This window comes from Perca flavescens, chromosome 1, assembly GCF_004354835.1.
Source record: "Perca flavescens isolate YP-PL-M2 chromosome 1, PFLA_1.0, whole genome shotgun sequence".
Lineage (NCBI taxonomy): Eukaryota > Metazoa > Chordata > Actinopteri > Perciformes > Percidae > Perca > Perca flavescens.
This window is the reverse complement of record NC_041331.1, coordinates 27,181,104-27,193,914: the sequence shown is the minus strand read 5'-3', so window position 1 is coordinate 27,193,914 and position 12,811 is coordinate 27,181,104. Positions and strand designations below refer to the sequence as shown.

At 40.0% G+C, this 12,811-nt stretch overlaps 1 protein-coding gene across 8 annotated transcripts in view; it reads left to right on the top strand.

The window, feature by feature from the left end:
* ppfibp2a (PPFIA binding protein 2a) overlaps positions 1 to 12,811 on the top strand; it is a 25,757-nt gene extending 12,946 nt beyond the window's left edge. For 3 of the 8 annotated variants that reach the window (XM_028574651.1, XM_028574660.1, XM_028574675.1), the window contains 19 exons: positions 394 to 525; positions 2,265 to 2,570; positions 2,867 to 2,959; positions 4,517 to 4,628; positions 5,435 to 5,496; positions 6,157 to 6,235; positions 6,398 to 6,522; positions 6,601 to 6,668; positions 6,757 to 6,817; positions 7,073 to 7,211; positions 8,090 to 8,231; positions 9,633 to 9,761; positions 10,035 to 10,185; positions 10,371 to 10,482; positions 10,774 to 10,862; positions 11,014 to 11,136; positions 11,477 to 11,602; positions 11,713 to 11,901; positions 11,998 to 12,811. In XM_028574651.1, the coding sequence (XP_028430452.1) occupies positions 394 to 525; positions 2,265 to 2,570; positions 2,867 to 2,959; positions 4,517 to 4,628; positions 5,435 to 5,496; positions 6,157 to 6,235; positions 6,398 to 6,522; positions 6,601 to 6,668; positions 6,757 to 6,817; positions 7,073 to 7,211; positions 8,090 to 8,231; positions 9,633 to 9,761; positions 10,035 to 10,185; positions 10,371 to 10,482; positions 10,774 to 10,862; positions 11,014 to 11,136; positions 11,477 to 11,602; positions 11,713 to 11,901; positions 11,998 to 12,219 (2,460 nt within the window). In that variant the 3' untranslated portion in view covers positions 12,220 to 12,811. Of the gene's footprint in view, positions 1 to 164; positions 316 to 393; positions 526 to 2,264; positions 2,571 to 2,866; positions 2,960 to 4,516; positions 4,629 to 5,434; positions 5,497 to 6,156; positions 6,236 to 6,397; positions 6,523 to 6,600; positions 6,669 to 6,756; positions 6,818 to 7,072; positions 7,212 to 8,089; positions 8,232 to 9,632; positions 9,762 to 10,034; positions 10,186 to 10,370; positions 10,483 to 10,773; positions 10,863 to 11,013; positions 11,137 to 11,476; positions 11,603 to 11,712; positions 11,902 to 11,997 lie in introns of those variants that run through there. The other 5 variants (XM_028574666.1, XM_028574685.1, XM_028574681.1 and 2 more) reach the window with 4 other exon arrangements.

Below are 12,811 nucleotides of genomic sequence, written 5' to 3'. Positions count from 1 at the left end.
AGTCACCTCAGCACCAGCGGTTCACAGTGATAGGAAAATGCACCTGTCAACGTTATTTTAATTTTCTTTCAATGAATGTTTTGCATGCTTTTGGTATCTCTCTCTCTCTCTCTCTCTCTCTCTCTCTCTCTCTCTCTCTCTCTCCCTCTCCCTCTGCTGTGTACTTTGGGCGAGCTGTGAAATAGGCATTATAAATAGTGGTCATGGGTTGTGTATATTTAGCCACTCAACGGCTGCTAAACCAGTGAGTTTGTCTGAATGGACTGTCAGAACAGCAAGCTTGCTCTCCCTCATACTTAATGTTGCCTTTGTTCAGTGAGTATTGAGTGTTGTGTATCATTGAAGGGATTATGTATTTATGTATGTTTGTATACTGTATGTTGTTAATGACAGGAACTCCTGCATAGGACGTCACTGGAAAACCAGAAGTTGAATCTTATGGGGGAGGTGTCCTACCTGAAACTAAAGCTGGCAGACATGGAGGGAAAACAGAGCCATGGAGCTGAAAGGCAGCACAAAGCAGAGGTAGGGCTTCTTGCAGAGCCAAATATGCATACTTCCTTGTGGTATTTAATTTTTAATATGCAGTACAATCTGCAGGTATGGTTGTATTGTTTGTCAGAACTTATTTAAAGCCAATATGTATCCATCAAAACAAGGTTGCCATGTTGAGTAGCACTGGGCTTTATTTGCTTAATTTTCTTTAATTAGTAGCATTATTTAGCTAAAATCCTCAGGAACTTCTGTGTTACTTCAGTCCTCGGAAATGTGAACCTAACTCTACCAGGAATGAAGACGGTACACACAAAAATCTGCCTTGTGTTCTGATGGATCTAACCTTGAAGTCAGCTGCGGATTTTATGGAAGATCCTAAACACTTTCTGGACGGACGGAGGGGAACATTCACCCAAACCCTGGCTCTGTTGTTCCTGGGCAAAGTCCACAGGAAAAAAGTCTCCAAGGAATTTACATTTTTGTCAGTTTGAACTGAATCATGTATTTGCTTAAGACCAATGCGTTAGGTTACCAGCACGCATCCTGGGCATTCAGTGGCCATATGAATTGGAGAAAAGAGGAAGCAAAGAAAGCAGAACTACCACCAGACAGGATACTATAATGTATGTAGTTACCATCAAAACACTGCTGGTCAAAGACCCTTTATGTACTCAGGTTAAAAGAGTTCCTGCATAGCAGAGCTGGTATGATGGATGGCGGGATAAATGTGAGTGTGTGTAGGCTTCAGCCCAAAGAATTTTGTTCTTGGTAGTGGGTAAAGGTTGACATAGCCATGAAAAAAAGGACCTTCTTCCTAACATGCGCCATGTTCCCAAAACCATTTGACATGTACAGCATAAAGTACATGAAAAAAGGATTTATTTAAATATGCTTGGGTGTTTTGATTTGCTTTGTATTTCCTAAGCAGAAAGTAACGGTGTACTGTACGTGTGATTTAGTAGACAGCAGTGTTTCAGCACTTCTTAATCCTGCTTTCATCATGTGCACAAACGCAACTTTCCCTACAACAGCTGCTAGGACTTAAGTAGAATGGGGGAAAAAATCAGCTTTGAAAACTTTACTGGCCTCCCACGTGCTGCCTCTACTACAAAAACATGTCCACACACACACACACACACACACACACACACACACACACACACACACACACACACACACAAACACTAAACATGTGGAATCCTTCTTGCTCTGGAGCCAGTAAGCTCACAGTTAAATTTAGCCACGCAGGCACTCCATATCATCTGTCATATCCGCTGTACCGGACCCCAAGTGAGACTTCCTCTGTCCACAGTCCGGGCATAGCTCGGCTGCTGTTTACACTCTTTCCGAAGGAACATGGGCACGGATCACCTCTGAAAGATGGCAAACCTACTCACCCCTCTTGCAATTTATCAATGCAAACTACCTAAACTGGATTTGTTTGAATTCAGAAATATGGCACAGCATAATGTTAATACAATTATGGTCAAATCAAGGATTCAGGTTCATGAACAAATACAAAACATGTGTTGAACCAGATGAGACTGGCCCAGCGTGTCTGTATAAAACAAACCAAGGATTTGTGTTTCTAATACAGTCTCACTAGCATATTGACATATTTTGGCTGAAGACCAAATTTACACTTTCTCAGGATTTAAATTATCAGATTATGTAGACATGAGAAAACTGATTTGACATAAACACCTAGTATTTCCCTTTCTCCTATTAAACATTTCTCTCAACTATTTTCCCCCCACTGCCTCTGCCAGACTGTAGTGAATTTCATTAGTGAGCTGCAGGAGCAGATGTGTAGGTTTCAGAAGGAGATCAATAGCAAGATCCAGGAGAAAAAGGCCTTGGAGATCCCGGCGGACAGCAGCTCTCCAGTGTCGTGCGGCTCGTGCCCCACGGAGTCCACCGAGGGCGAGGGCTCAACCATCGGGCCGTCCTGTGACAGAAACCCAGGGCTGATGCACAAACTAGAAGAGGCTTCAGATGGGCCTGATGGGAACGCACACAACCTGGAAGGGGGTAGCTCAGATGCAGAGCAGAAATACTACTGTGGAGAAGAAAGTGTAGGCACAGCCTGCCTGCATGACTTCTGTTGTGTACAGCATGGGTTGTCTCACTTTAGTGTGTGTAGATGCAAATAAAACTAGCACTCACTAAATATCCTCAGCAGCACTAAATGTCACCGTGCAACTTGCAAAAATAGTCACATTTATCAGCTATGTATCAGTGTGGGGCACAACTAATACATGCATTTCATGTAATCTTTAATAGTGTGTGTAATGCAAGGTCAATGTGCAAATTTACTAACAACACCTGCATATTTTAAGCTAGCTAAATGTTCTCATGCCTTCTGTTTCAGGGCTTACTTAAAGAGCTCAGGATTCTCAAGGACAAAGTGGAGCACCTGGAGGGTCAGAAGTTACACTATGAGAAGAAACTCAAAGCAACAAAGGTAAAAGAAAGTTCTGATTTTCACGGTGTCTAGACTGCAATACACTATCAGTGCCCAAATTCCACTGCTAACTGTCCACTCAACTTTCCTAAATGCTGTCCAATCCGATGTTCCAGCCAGTTCAGTGAGTCATTCTGTTTTGTACGAACACCTACAGTATATTTTCTTAAGAAGTCTGAGAACTATTTCACCTTCCATTTTAAAGTCCTGTAGAAATAGATTTAATGATGGCTTAGTCCTTTTTTATGCCCCACTTGTATACCTTGGCATGATCCCATAGCATTCAACTTCTTAAACTTTCTTGAGCAGTTTTACATGCTCTAACTCTTGGATGAATTCAAATCTTGCTGTCTTCCTTCTGGTACAATATCTGTCTCTGTCTGTGTATAAGATATATTGTGCCTGCACATTCAAACAGCAATTTGATTTTACTACTTCATTCATATAAGTGTGGCCTAGTCAACCTATAGTCATAACAGATTAGATTTAGATTGGCATTAGAGTTAAATGGGAATACTTTTTTTAAAGGCTGGAGTTATCCACATAGCTCAGTCATTTTGGTAGTTCTCAAAGGAGGTCACCCTGGTTTGCAGTGTATGTGAATACTGTATATTACCATCTGCCGTTCTTTATTTATATAAGTTCATCAAATATCCTATTGGCATCTCTCCATCAACTGGATGTTTACCCAGAATTGCAAAATGCAAAAACAAATATTATATTTCACAGAATGTGTTATCCTCAGTGTGGAGCTTTGGTATATTGTTTGAAAAATATTTTATGAATCAAACTAGGAAAATTGCTTAATGCACCTTCAAGTAACTGGCTACAGATGTTGATATGGCAGATACTGAGCTATATAACCAAGTTTTTCTGAGTGAGTTTATGTAACTAAACAAACCACTTGGGAGTAATGTTTTGAGTAAAACAGGTCAAGGTCAAGGTCAAGTTTATTTATAGTGCACATTTATAAGCAGTCACTACTGCCCCAAAGTGCTGTACAGATACTAGATACCGGTAAACATTATAAAAAGCAAACTAATTAGCCAAAAAGAAGAAGTAAAAACCCACTGAAAACATAATATCCCAGAAACAATAATAATTAAAACATATGTAAACATGATTACAAACAATGTCAAGTGTACCTTCCACTTTCCTCTAGACAACTTATACAGACAGAAAACACTGGTAAATAGATCAGACTGAACTTATCTTTATTGCCATCTGTTTTTTCCTTATACTCTGCAACTTATTTTAAAACAAACTATAAACTCCGGACAGGAATGGCCCAATATTTGATTCTTTCAAATTTAAAGAAGAACCATGTCTCTGCTTTGTTGTAAGTGTTCGATATATATGTGGTGAAAAATAAACAAACTATGTCTTACTAAATTTGAGTTTCAAGTGCAGGCACTAACACCCATGTTAATGTCTGGTTTTTGTGTATGTAAAAAGCGCTTTTAGCTGTGCACGTTAAAACAGACGTGTGTTGGCACATACAGTGCACAGACCTGCATGTCGTTTCTGCTAAGATTCCTCACTGTGTGGCACCCACAGGCAGAGATCAGCAGCCTTCAGCAGCTTCTGCTCAGTAAGAACGCTGAGATCGAGAGCTTGCACAATCAGCTGCTGGCCAGATCATCTCCATCCCCTGAAAGCTCGGAGAGAGGTAAGCAAAGCACCCAGCCTCAAGCCCTTAACCAACCTGCCAACAACAGCCTCTCACTCTGACAGAGTTACCCAGCCTGATAGGTGACACAGTTAATGACTCCTTTTTGCAAACATTAACTTGCAGTAATAGCTGTGGGGAAAGTCTGATAACCTGTTTCATCATGGGTCTCTGTCTCTCTATCTCTCTCTCAGAGGAGATGTACAGGAAATGTAAGCCTGAACAGTACTTAATGAAAATAAATTTAAACCCATGGGCCATGTCTACTTTTGATCTTTCATTAATTTTCTTACTCCAGACATGTCTCTGTATTGAATTATGTTTTGTTTCCTTCTGGTCTGAGGGGCAGCTTTACAATCACCAACTGCTTTCCAAAAATGACTCGATGCAATCTCTCTTCCCTTTGGCTTTTTCATTGTCTTTATGAATTCTTGAGAGCATAATGTCTTGTTTTTTTCTTAATTTTGTCTGGCATAGATAAACACATCTCTGGGGTACTTGTTTAGTATAATCACTGTCTCTCACCAGCAATGCTGCCTGTGTGCCTGCAATAGTTATAAAGGAAGTTCATCAAACATGTGAAAGTGGAAATGGCCAAAGCTATGATTGGTAGATTAAAAAAAGGCTTGGGTGAATCTAAAAATACATAGTTTGAATGGCACTCTAGTGAGGAATAAATCTACAACATGCTAGAATGTATTTCTGCCTAAATAACCACGTCACTATGTGTCTATATACAAAATGCTCATTTATATGACAGAAGAAGCTGCCTATACAAATAATCAATGTTGTATTTCTCATTATAGATCAGGAGCTGCAGAGCCTTAGGAGTGGAATGAAATCACTGACGGCTGCTAATGATGAAAAGGTAAGTTGCCAGTGATCTGGAAACCTGTCCTTTCTCTTTCTGGTCAACACAGCTGTAGCTACAGAATGTGAATATGCAGCTTGTGTGTTGCCATCAGTTTACTACGATGTAAAGTTTTTTACTGGCCTGTATATACAGCTGATATCATCATGCCGTTCAAAAGGTTAGAAGGTAACTGTTTTTAGATGTTGTCATTTCTGAAAGGGAACCACCCTCCATCCATTTATAGTACAGAGGGGCTTTTGTATTCTCCCTCCCAGAGAATCTTGGACTTTAAAGACTCACAGATGAGGGCCTGCAATGGCACACTACTGAAGACCCACACGCACACACACCCCAAGGCAAGCCATTTCAGGCAAAGCCACACTTAAGTAGGCCTCGATCTGCCAAGCCTAATTTTGGAGTGAGCTGCATTAAGAGAACCATGACAAAACCAGGCATGGGCACCACTTCAAAACACACACTCTGTATGCAGCTGCTTACCACAACTAAGATTTCCAGCCAGGCCTCTGTCAATCCCCTCCCTATTACATCTTTGATGTAAAGGCCATATGGTGAAAGAGGGACGTTTATGTGGCGTATTGGTCAGCAATAGAGTGAAGCAGATAGTCTACATGTGTGTTTCCTAACCTTAAGGTTTCCTCTCTGTTTTTTCTTCAGGACAGACGTATCGAAGAGCTCACTCTGCTCCTGAATCAGTGCAAGCAATTCAGAGAGGTCACTCACACCACAAGGCAAGGTAATCGGTATCAATTCACAACTTTATCCTTCCCTTTTGGCATTAGTATTATGTTAGCAACAATGTTGAGCACAATGAAAGCCACCACACTTCACTCCTTAACAGAAATGTGCGCCACTACTCAAGTTAAGGAAAAATAATCTTTTCTCTTTGTTACTGTAGCTCCACCTGCTGTTCGTTCATTGTCAAATGGTAGGACTCCATCAAGCAGCAGTGAGGAAGAGGCGCACGTACTGATGAAGAATACTGACTCTGCCAGTGCAAAATCAGTGGATGTAAAGTCTGAAGTGGGTACAAACAAGTTCAGCTATGAGCTCAAGTTTTTTGTTTGCATAACATAAAAAATCTTTTAATACCCTCCACAGGTTTCCACAAGCAGTTCTTCCTCCCAACAAACATCTATTTCATCAGCCCAGAAGGACAGTGATTCCAGGTAGTGAAACAGCTTTTTGTCAATGGATGAATCGCCAATATCTCTTTGTTGAATTTTTACTGAGATTACTGTGTTTTTATCTTCTCAGAACAGAACCACAGACCTTCTCAAGTAGTATGAACGACCTAACAAATGCACCTTTACAAAAGGTATTTTATAATCATCATACAGATCTAATATACCAATAATTTTCATAATTTAGTTTAGTTTAAGTTAATGTATATAACCAACCCTGAATTATTCTGATCCTTAATTATTCTAAGGTATATAAGCTACTGTTGCTGTTTCTTACATAATTGATACATGAGAGAACTCAGAATTTGCTCATTTGTACAGTATCAGGTTTTGTACAGATATTTAGAGTTATTGTCTTTTCTATTTGTATCTGTGTGTGGTTTATCCAGAGTGGTCTGGATGACACCAGAAGTCAGACGCTGCCTGTAAATTCCACTCTGTCGGAGCAGAATGGGAGCGGAGACAGCAGCAGTGAAATCCAGAGTCAAAGGTCTCCAGATGGGAGTGAAGATGGAGACTCCAGCCAAAGTAAATCCAGACATATTAATTCAGTCAAGTGTGCATTAATAATCCCTGACGTAGGATCAGACTTTCTTTTTCTGTGGACTAGTCTTGAGGCCAGTAATTCCCATGAGAAGTATTCATATTTGGAGTAAACCACTCTCCTTTGACCAGACGACCACTGTACCTTTGATCACATGTAATTGCAGAGGCTCCTGACAGAGCAGATGTATCATGGGATAGATTTTCTTACTAAACACACCCTCTCTCTTACTCTGATTGACCACATTCATCCCAGCTCCACCCTTCCTCAGCTTCACTGACCAGTTTTAACTTGATCCCCACCCTGATTTCTTTCTGGTGCGTTCTGCTGTAGAGTGGTGACTGACTGCAGCCCATATCATAACAATCACACCTTGTAAAATATAGCTAAAACCCCTTCATTTTCACAGGGCATTAACAGATTATTTGCTGAACTCAATGGTCCGTAACCTGTGTTCCCTCTCCTGAATAGAGCACTGTGAAAAGGCAGACCGCCACACGTGCGCTACATAGTCTAAATGTTCTGTTTGGTATGCAAAGAGAGAGAGAAAACCATTCACTGCTTTCAACATCATCGCCATCAAGATTGTGTCTTTAACAATGCCTCAACTACAGGGAACTATATACTTGGACAGTCTAATCTTTTCAAAGTTCTCATTATTGAAATGTTGTTTTATTTGGCAAGATTACAGTGAGGCTATGTCTGCTAATTATTACAGGTAAACTGCCATTTTTAACTACTAATTAAATGCATCTTTGCAATGTTGCATATAGGTAGCCCTCAACAGTACATTCATACAATTTATACTATATTTCTATACCATGTAGTATTCACTGACTGGTGTTTTTGAAACCTCTTACAGGAAAGTTGGAAAAAGTCGATGACAGCACTTCAAGCGATAATTCCCCTGTTCATTCTGGAGCAAACACACAGCCTGGCCAACGGGCTGTGGGCTCACCAGAATACATGAAGAATAACAGGAGCTTTAAAAGGCTCTGGGGAAAGTGAGTGTGGGAAAATACATTGATACATCAACAATGCATCAACACAAATGATCCCCAAGACCAAAAAAAGGACAACCAAACATTAAATTGACTTAAATTAAAGAATATGTATGATAGGTATGGTAAATCTAAATAACATATGTATCATATAGTAAAATACATTCAATTGTATAAATAACACATATAGGTTTATGTGATGTAAAGAGAAAAAAATGATTTAGAAATAATTTATGCATATGTGAAACTATCCTTCTACTACTACACTTGGCCTACTATCACACTGATCAAGTAAACACTCAAGATCAAGATATCATTACTGAAATAACACAATTACACAAAACTGTCAGACGTTGAGTGATAATGATAACTGTTAGTAACGTTCAGCATTAAAAGTCTACAGTAGCTTAAAATATTTTCAATTATCACATATAGTATATCTTACATCTTATTATTTATATGTAAGGCCTCCGCTGCGCGTCGAACGGTTCATGCCTCGCCGTTGTCCATTAATACCTGACAATGGACACCTTGAAGGGCATTAACCCGCTTATACCATGGTCACTTGCCAAATATTTTTAAAACAAGTTCATATTTTAATTTGTTTTACAATCAAAATCTTAAGTTTTTCCAAACTATAACTCTGTTTCTCTGGTTACGTCTAACGGTTTGACTAATACCTGGAACAATCATTCCCATCCTATAAGGTTCTTATGCAATGCAAACGTTGTTCACTCCTCCAGGAAATAGGAAGGACCTTAGATACGACTTGCCACCCTTAGCAACGGGAGATATTTATAGTCCGCTCAGCTCGTAGAACCCTTCAGCTTAGTTACGAGCCAGAAAGCTAACACTATGCTAGCAAGATTCAAAGTCAATAACATTGTGTACAGTTGGCAATCAGTAAAAATAATTAGACAGTATGTTGAACAACAAAACAAGCTAGCTATCCATTGCCATTGTCCTACAAAAACCACTTTTACGAACAATTTTATCCGCAATGTGTAATGTTACTGTCAGCTGCAGCCTGAAGTAGCGACCCAAACAGTGAGCAGGATTTGAGATAACGTTATTCACTGTGAAAAAAAGTCAGTTCAGAAGGGCACTAAAACTTACTTCTTGCAGCTTGTGTGTTAGCGCCATCCTGTGGTGTTCAGAGGACGAGGCACAGAAGCACATCACAGTGTTGGAAATAACAGATTCACATTTCCTTTTAGTTTTAATGTAGCGCATTCATTTAGAACAGTAAACAGTCAGTTTCACCGGAACTCCTTTAGTAGGTAACACTTTTTTATTGACACCCTGTAGCCAATCAGAATCAAGTATTCACCCAGACCATGGTATAAGTATCAACACTGATGTGAAAGTAGTTTCTAACATGTTTACCCTCCCTCTCCCATACAGACTTCGAAGAACCCAGTCTGGAGGGCTCCAGGCAGCGGATCCAGATGCCGGTCAGTTTAGAAGAGGTGGACTGCGTGCGACAGCAGGACCCAGACTGACCAGGACCCCCGAATCTTATGACTCTGCACGGTAAAGCTCAGTGTGCCTCTACTGAACCTGACTTTGTAGTACAGTAGTCCTATGTTAAGTTATTAAGTCGCAAACTTTGCTGCTTTACAATAATCTGGTTTGGTTTCTCCCGCCTCCACCATTTCTTAAATACCCAAATGAAAAGAGGGCTTTTCTTAGCATAACAAATTCTGTTTTAAATGTATGATATGATTCATGCATTAAGATGACCATTTTAAATACAAGTAAGAAATTTATAAATTAATTATTTGAATTGTGTTTTATTTATTTCAGTGATATGAATGTTCCATTCAGCCAGTGGACCAAGGAGCAAGTATGTGGCTGGCTGGAGGACTATGGACTGGGCCAGTATGTCAATCTCACCAGGCAGTGGGTTGAAAATGGACAGATGCTGCTGTCTGCTACACCTCAGGAATTTGAGAAGGTTAGAGCATAAAACAGGATATATATATAGTATTTAAGTATTAGATCAGAAAAAAGAAATATCCATGGATAAATTTGAAAATTAAAAAAGATTTATCGGACGAAATTAAACTGCATGGTGGTTAAACCACAAATTATTCCTCAATCTTTGATTTTATTGTGACAAACGTTCCTTTCTGACCTCAGGAGATGGGTATGAAGAATCCACTGCACAGGAAGAAGCTGCAGCTCGCTCTGAAGGCATTCACCACTAAAGTTATAGAGAAATCGTCAGAGCTGGACTACATCTGGGTCACCCGTAAGACTCTTTCTACATACTGTATTACATATTTTGAACTTCTCACACTGCATTCTCATTTGGGTCAGATCTACAAATAGAGAGTGGGACTTCTCGTGCCACAAACCAAACAAAGACATGTCATGTGTGAGATGTAAATATATTTGAAACATGCAAATATAGCCAGAATTCAAAACCAGGAACTGTATCTTAACTGAGCTATTACAGTGTTTTGACAGCTGAGGATACTTGATTCAGCATTCAAAAGTTTAGTGAGTGAAGTGAATTAATGTCTGATTTTCACCCATTTAGGCTGGTTGGATGATATTGGTTTGCCTCAGTATAAAGACCACTTCCATGAAGCTCGAGTGGATGGTCGAATGATACAATACCTCACAGTGGTAAGACTTAACCACGCATCTACTGTAACATTTTCTATTAAAGTGGAGGCCTGCAAACACATTTAAATTACATTGACATGATTTAAAAACATGGTATGGATGTGTATACTTTTCTATAAAGTTCACTGATGTTCTTTTACCGTTCACTCAGAATGACCTCTTGACTCTAAAGGTCACCAGCCAGCTTCATCATCTCAGTATTAAATGTGCCATCCATGTCCTTCATGCCAACAAGTTCAACCCCAACTGTCTTCGACGTAGGCCAGGGGAAGAGGTAAGCCGAGATGGAAAGTAGTTAGTGGAAATCAGGGATTGTGCCAGGGAGTGTTTTATGTAGTAGTTATATATGTTTTATGTTGTATGTTATGCTACAGTTTTTGTGTGAATTCTGCTCTTAGATGGTGAATAGGTGTCGTCACATGAGTTGCCCACAAGATGGCCACAGACAGACATCAAATGCTTTTTTATGTTTTTCCTTTCATACTGTATGATTGCTTCCAAAGCCTCAGCACTGTTAAAACTTCATTCTGCCCACTTCCAGTGTATTTAGTAGAAGGGTCAAACTGTTACGAGTAAGATGAATGATTAATACGTTCTATTTTTAATTTCTTCAGAAACAGCCCTCTCCCTCAGAGGTGGTGCAGTGGTCTAACCATCGCGTGATGGAGTGGCTGAGAGCAGTGGATCTAGCTGAGTATGCCCCCAATCTACGGGGCAGCGGTGTTCATGGTGGGCTGATTGTAAGTCATGTAGATTTCAAGCTTGTCTGCAAGTTTTTCACACACTTACATTACATTCCTGGAGACCTAAATTTGTTGCTTTCACCTGCTGTCAATATGCTCTTCCACAGATCCTGGAGCCTCGCTTCAGCTCAGAGACTTTGGCCCTGCTGTTAAATATTCCCCCGCAGAAGACTTTGCTGCGCCGCCACCTCGCCACTGCCTTCTCTGCCCTGGTGGGGCATCAGGCCACGCAGGAGAAGCGAGAGTATGGCAATGCCACAGGCCACGTGCCCCTCACTACCACTGCTAAAGTAAAGGTAAGATCACAATCGAAGAATCACAATTTTATGTAGTTGAAGCAGCATAAAATCTAAATGATTAATTAATGAGTTGGACTTTTGTTGTGTTTTCAGCCAAAGAAGCTGGGTTTCACTCAATTTAGTCACCTCAGGAAGAGGAAACCTGATGAATCTGCGGACTATATCTGCCCAATAGACACTGGAGCGCTGACAGTGAATGGAGTTTCTCGCTTGCCCTCTGCAGCACTTAGGGGCCTTAGCCCCAACTTGGACAGACAGACTGAGAGGCGCGAGCAGGTGGGGATAAAAGCTCTGGCTAATAGCCCAAAACAATAATTAAAAAAATACAACACACTCCCCTATCACTCTCTAAGTGACTTTGCGAATCAGTGGAAATTCTGATGTGGAAAAGTACCCAAGATGAATCCATGAGGTGACTTGCTGGATGGGCTGCAAAAATGCTGTGTTAAGCAGGTGATGTTAATTGTTGTTAATGTATTTTTAACCAGATGTTGTGTAATGCAACATTCATCTAAAATGGTGATGAAAGGTGACATTGTGTTAAATGTTTTATGAAAGCTGCTCTCTGCATTCCATCTAGATTTGGATTCCACAGCTTCTACTTATGCATTTTACTGACCATTTTGTATCTAAATGTCTGCAGATTAAGTTAGAATGTTGATGACCATTTGTTGTTATATATCTGGATTGACCGCACAGTATAATAAGTGACACCAGTTACTTTAAGAATGTCTTCGATTCATCTTCTGTATGAAAAATTAAATAATTTTGTTTCTTTACACTACACTTACTCTTCTGCACCTTCGAATCAGGTTTGTTTGTATAGGATTCTCCTATCCAAATGTTGCCTTGTTTCATTGATCATTATGAATATGCAGTAATATAATAAGCACCAGGTCAACAGTTA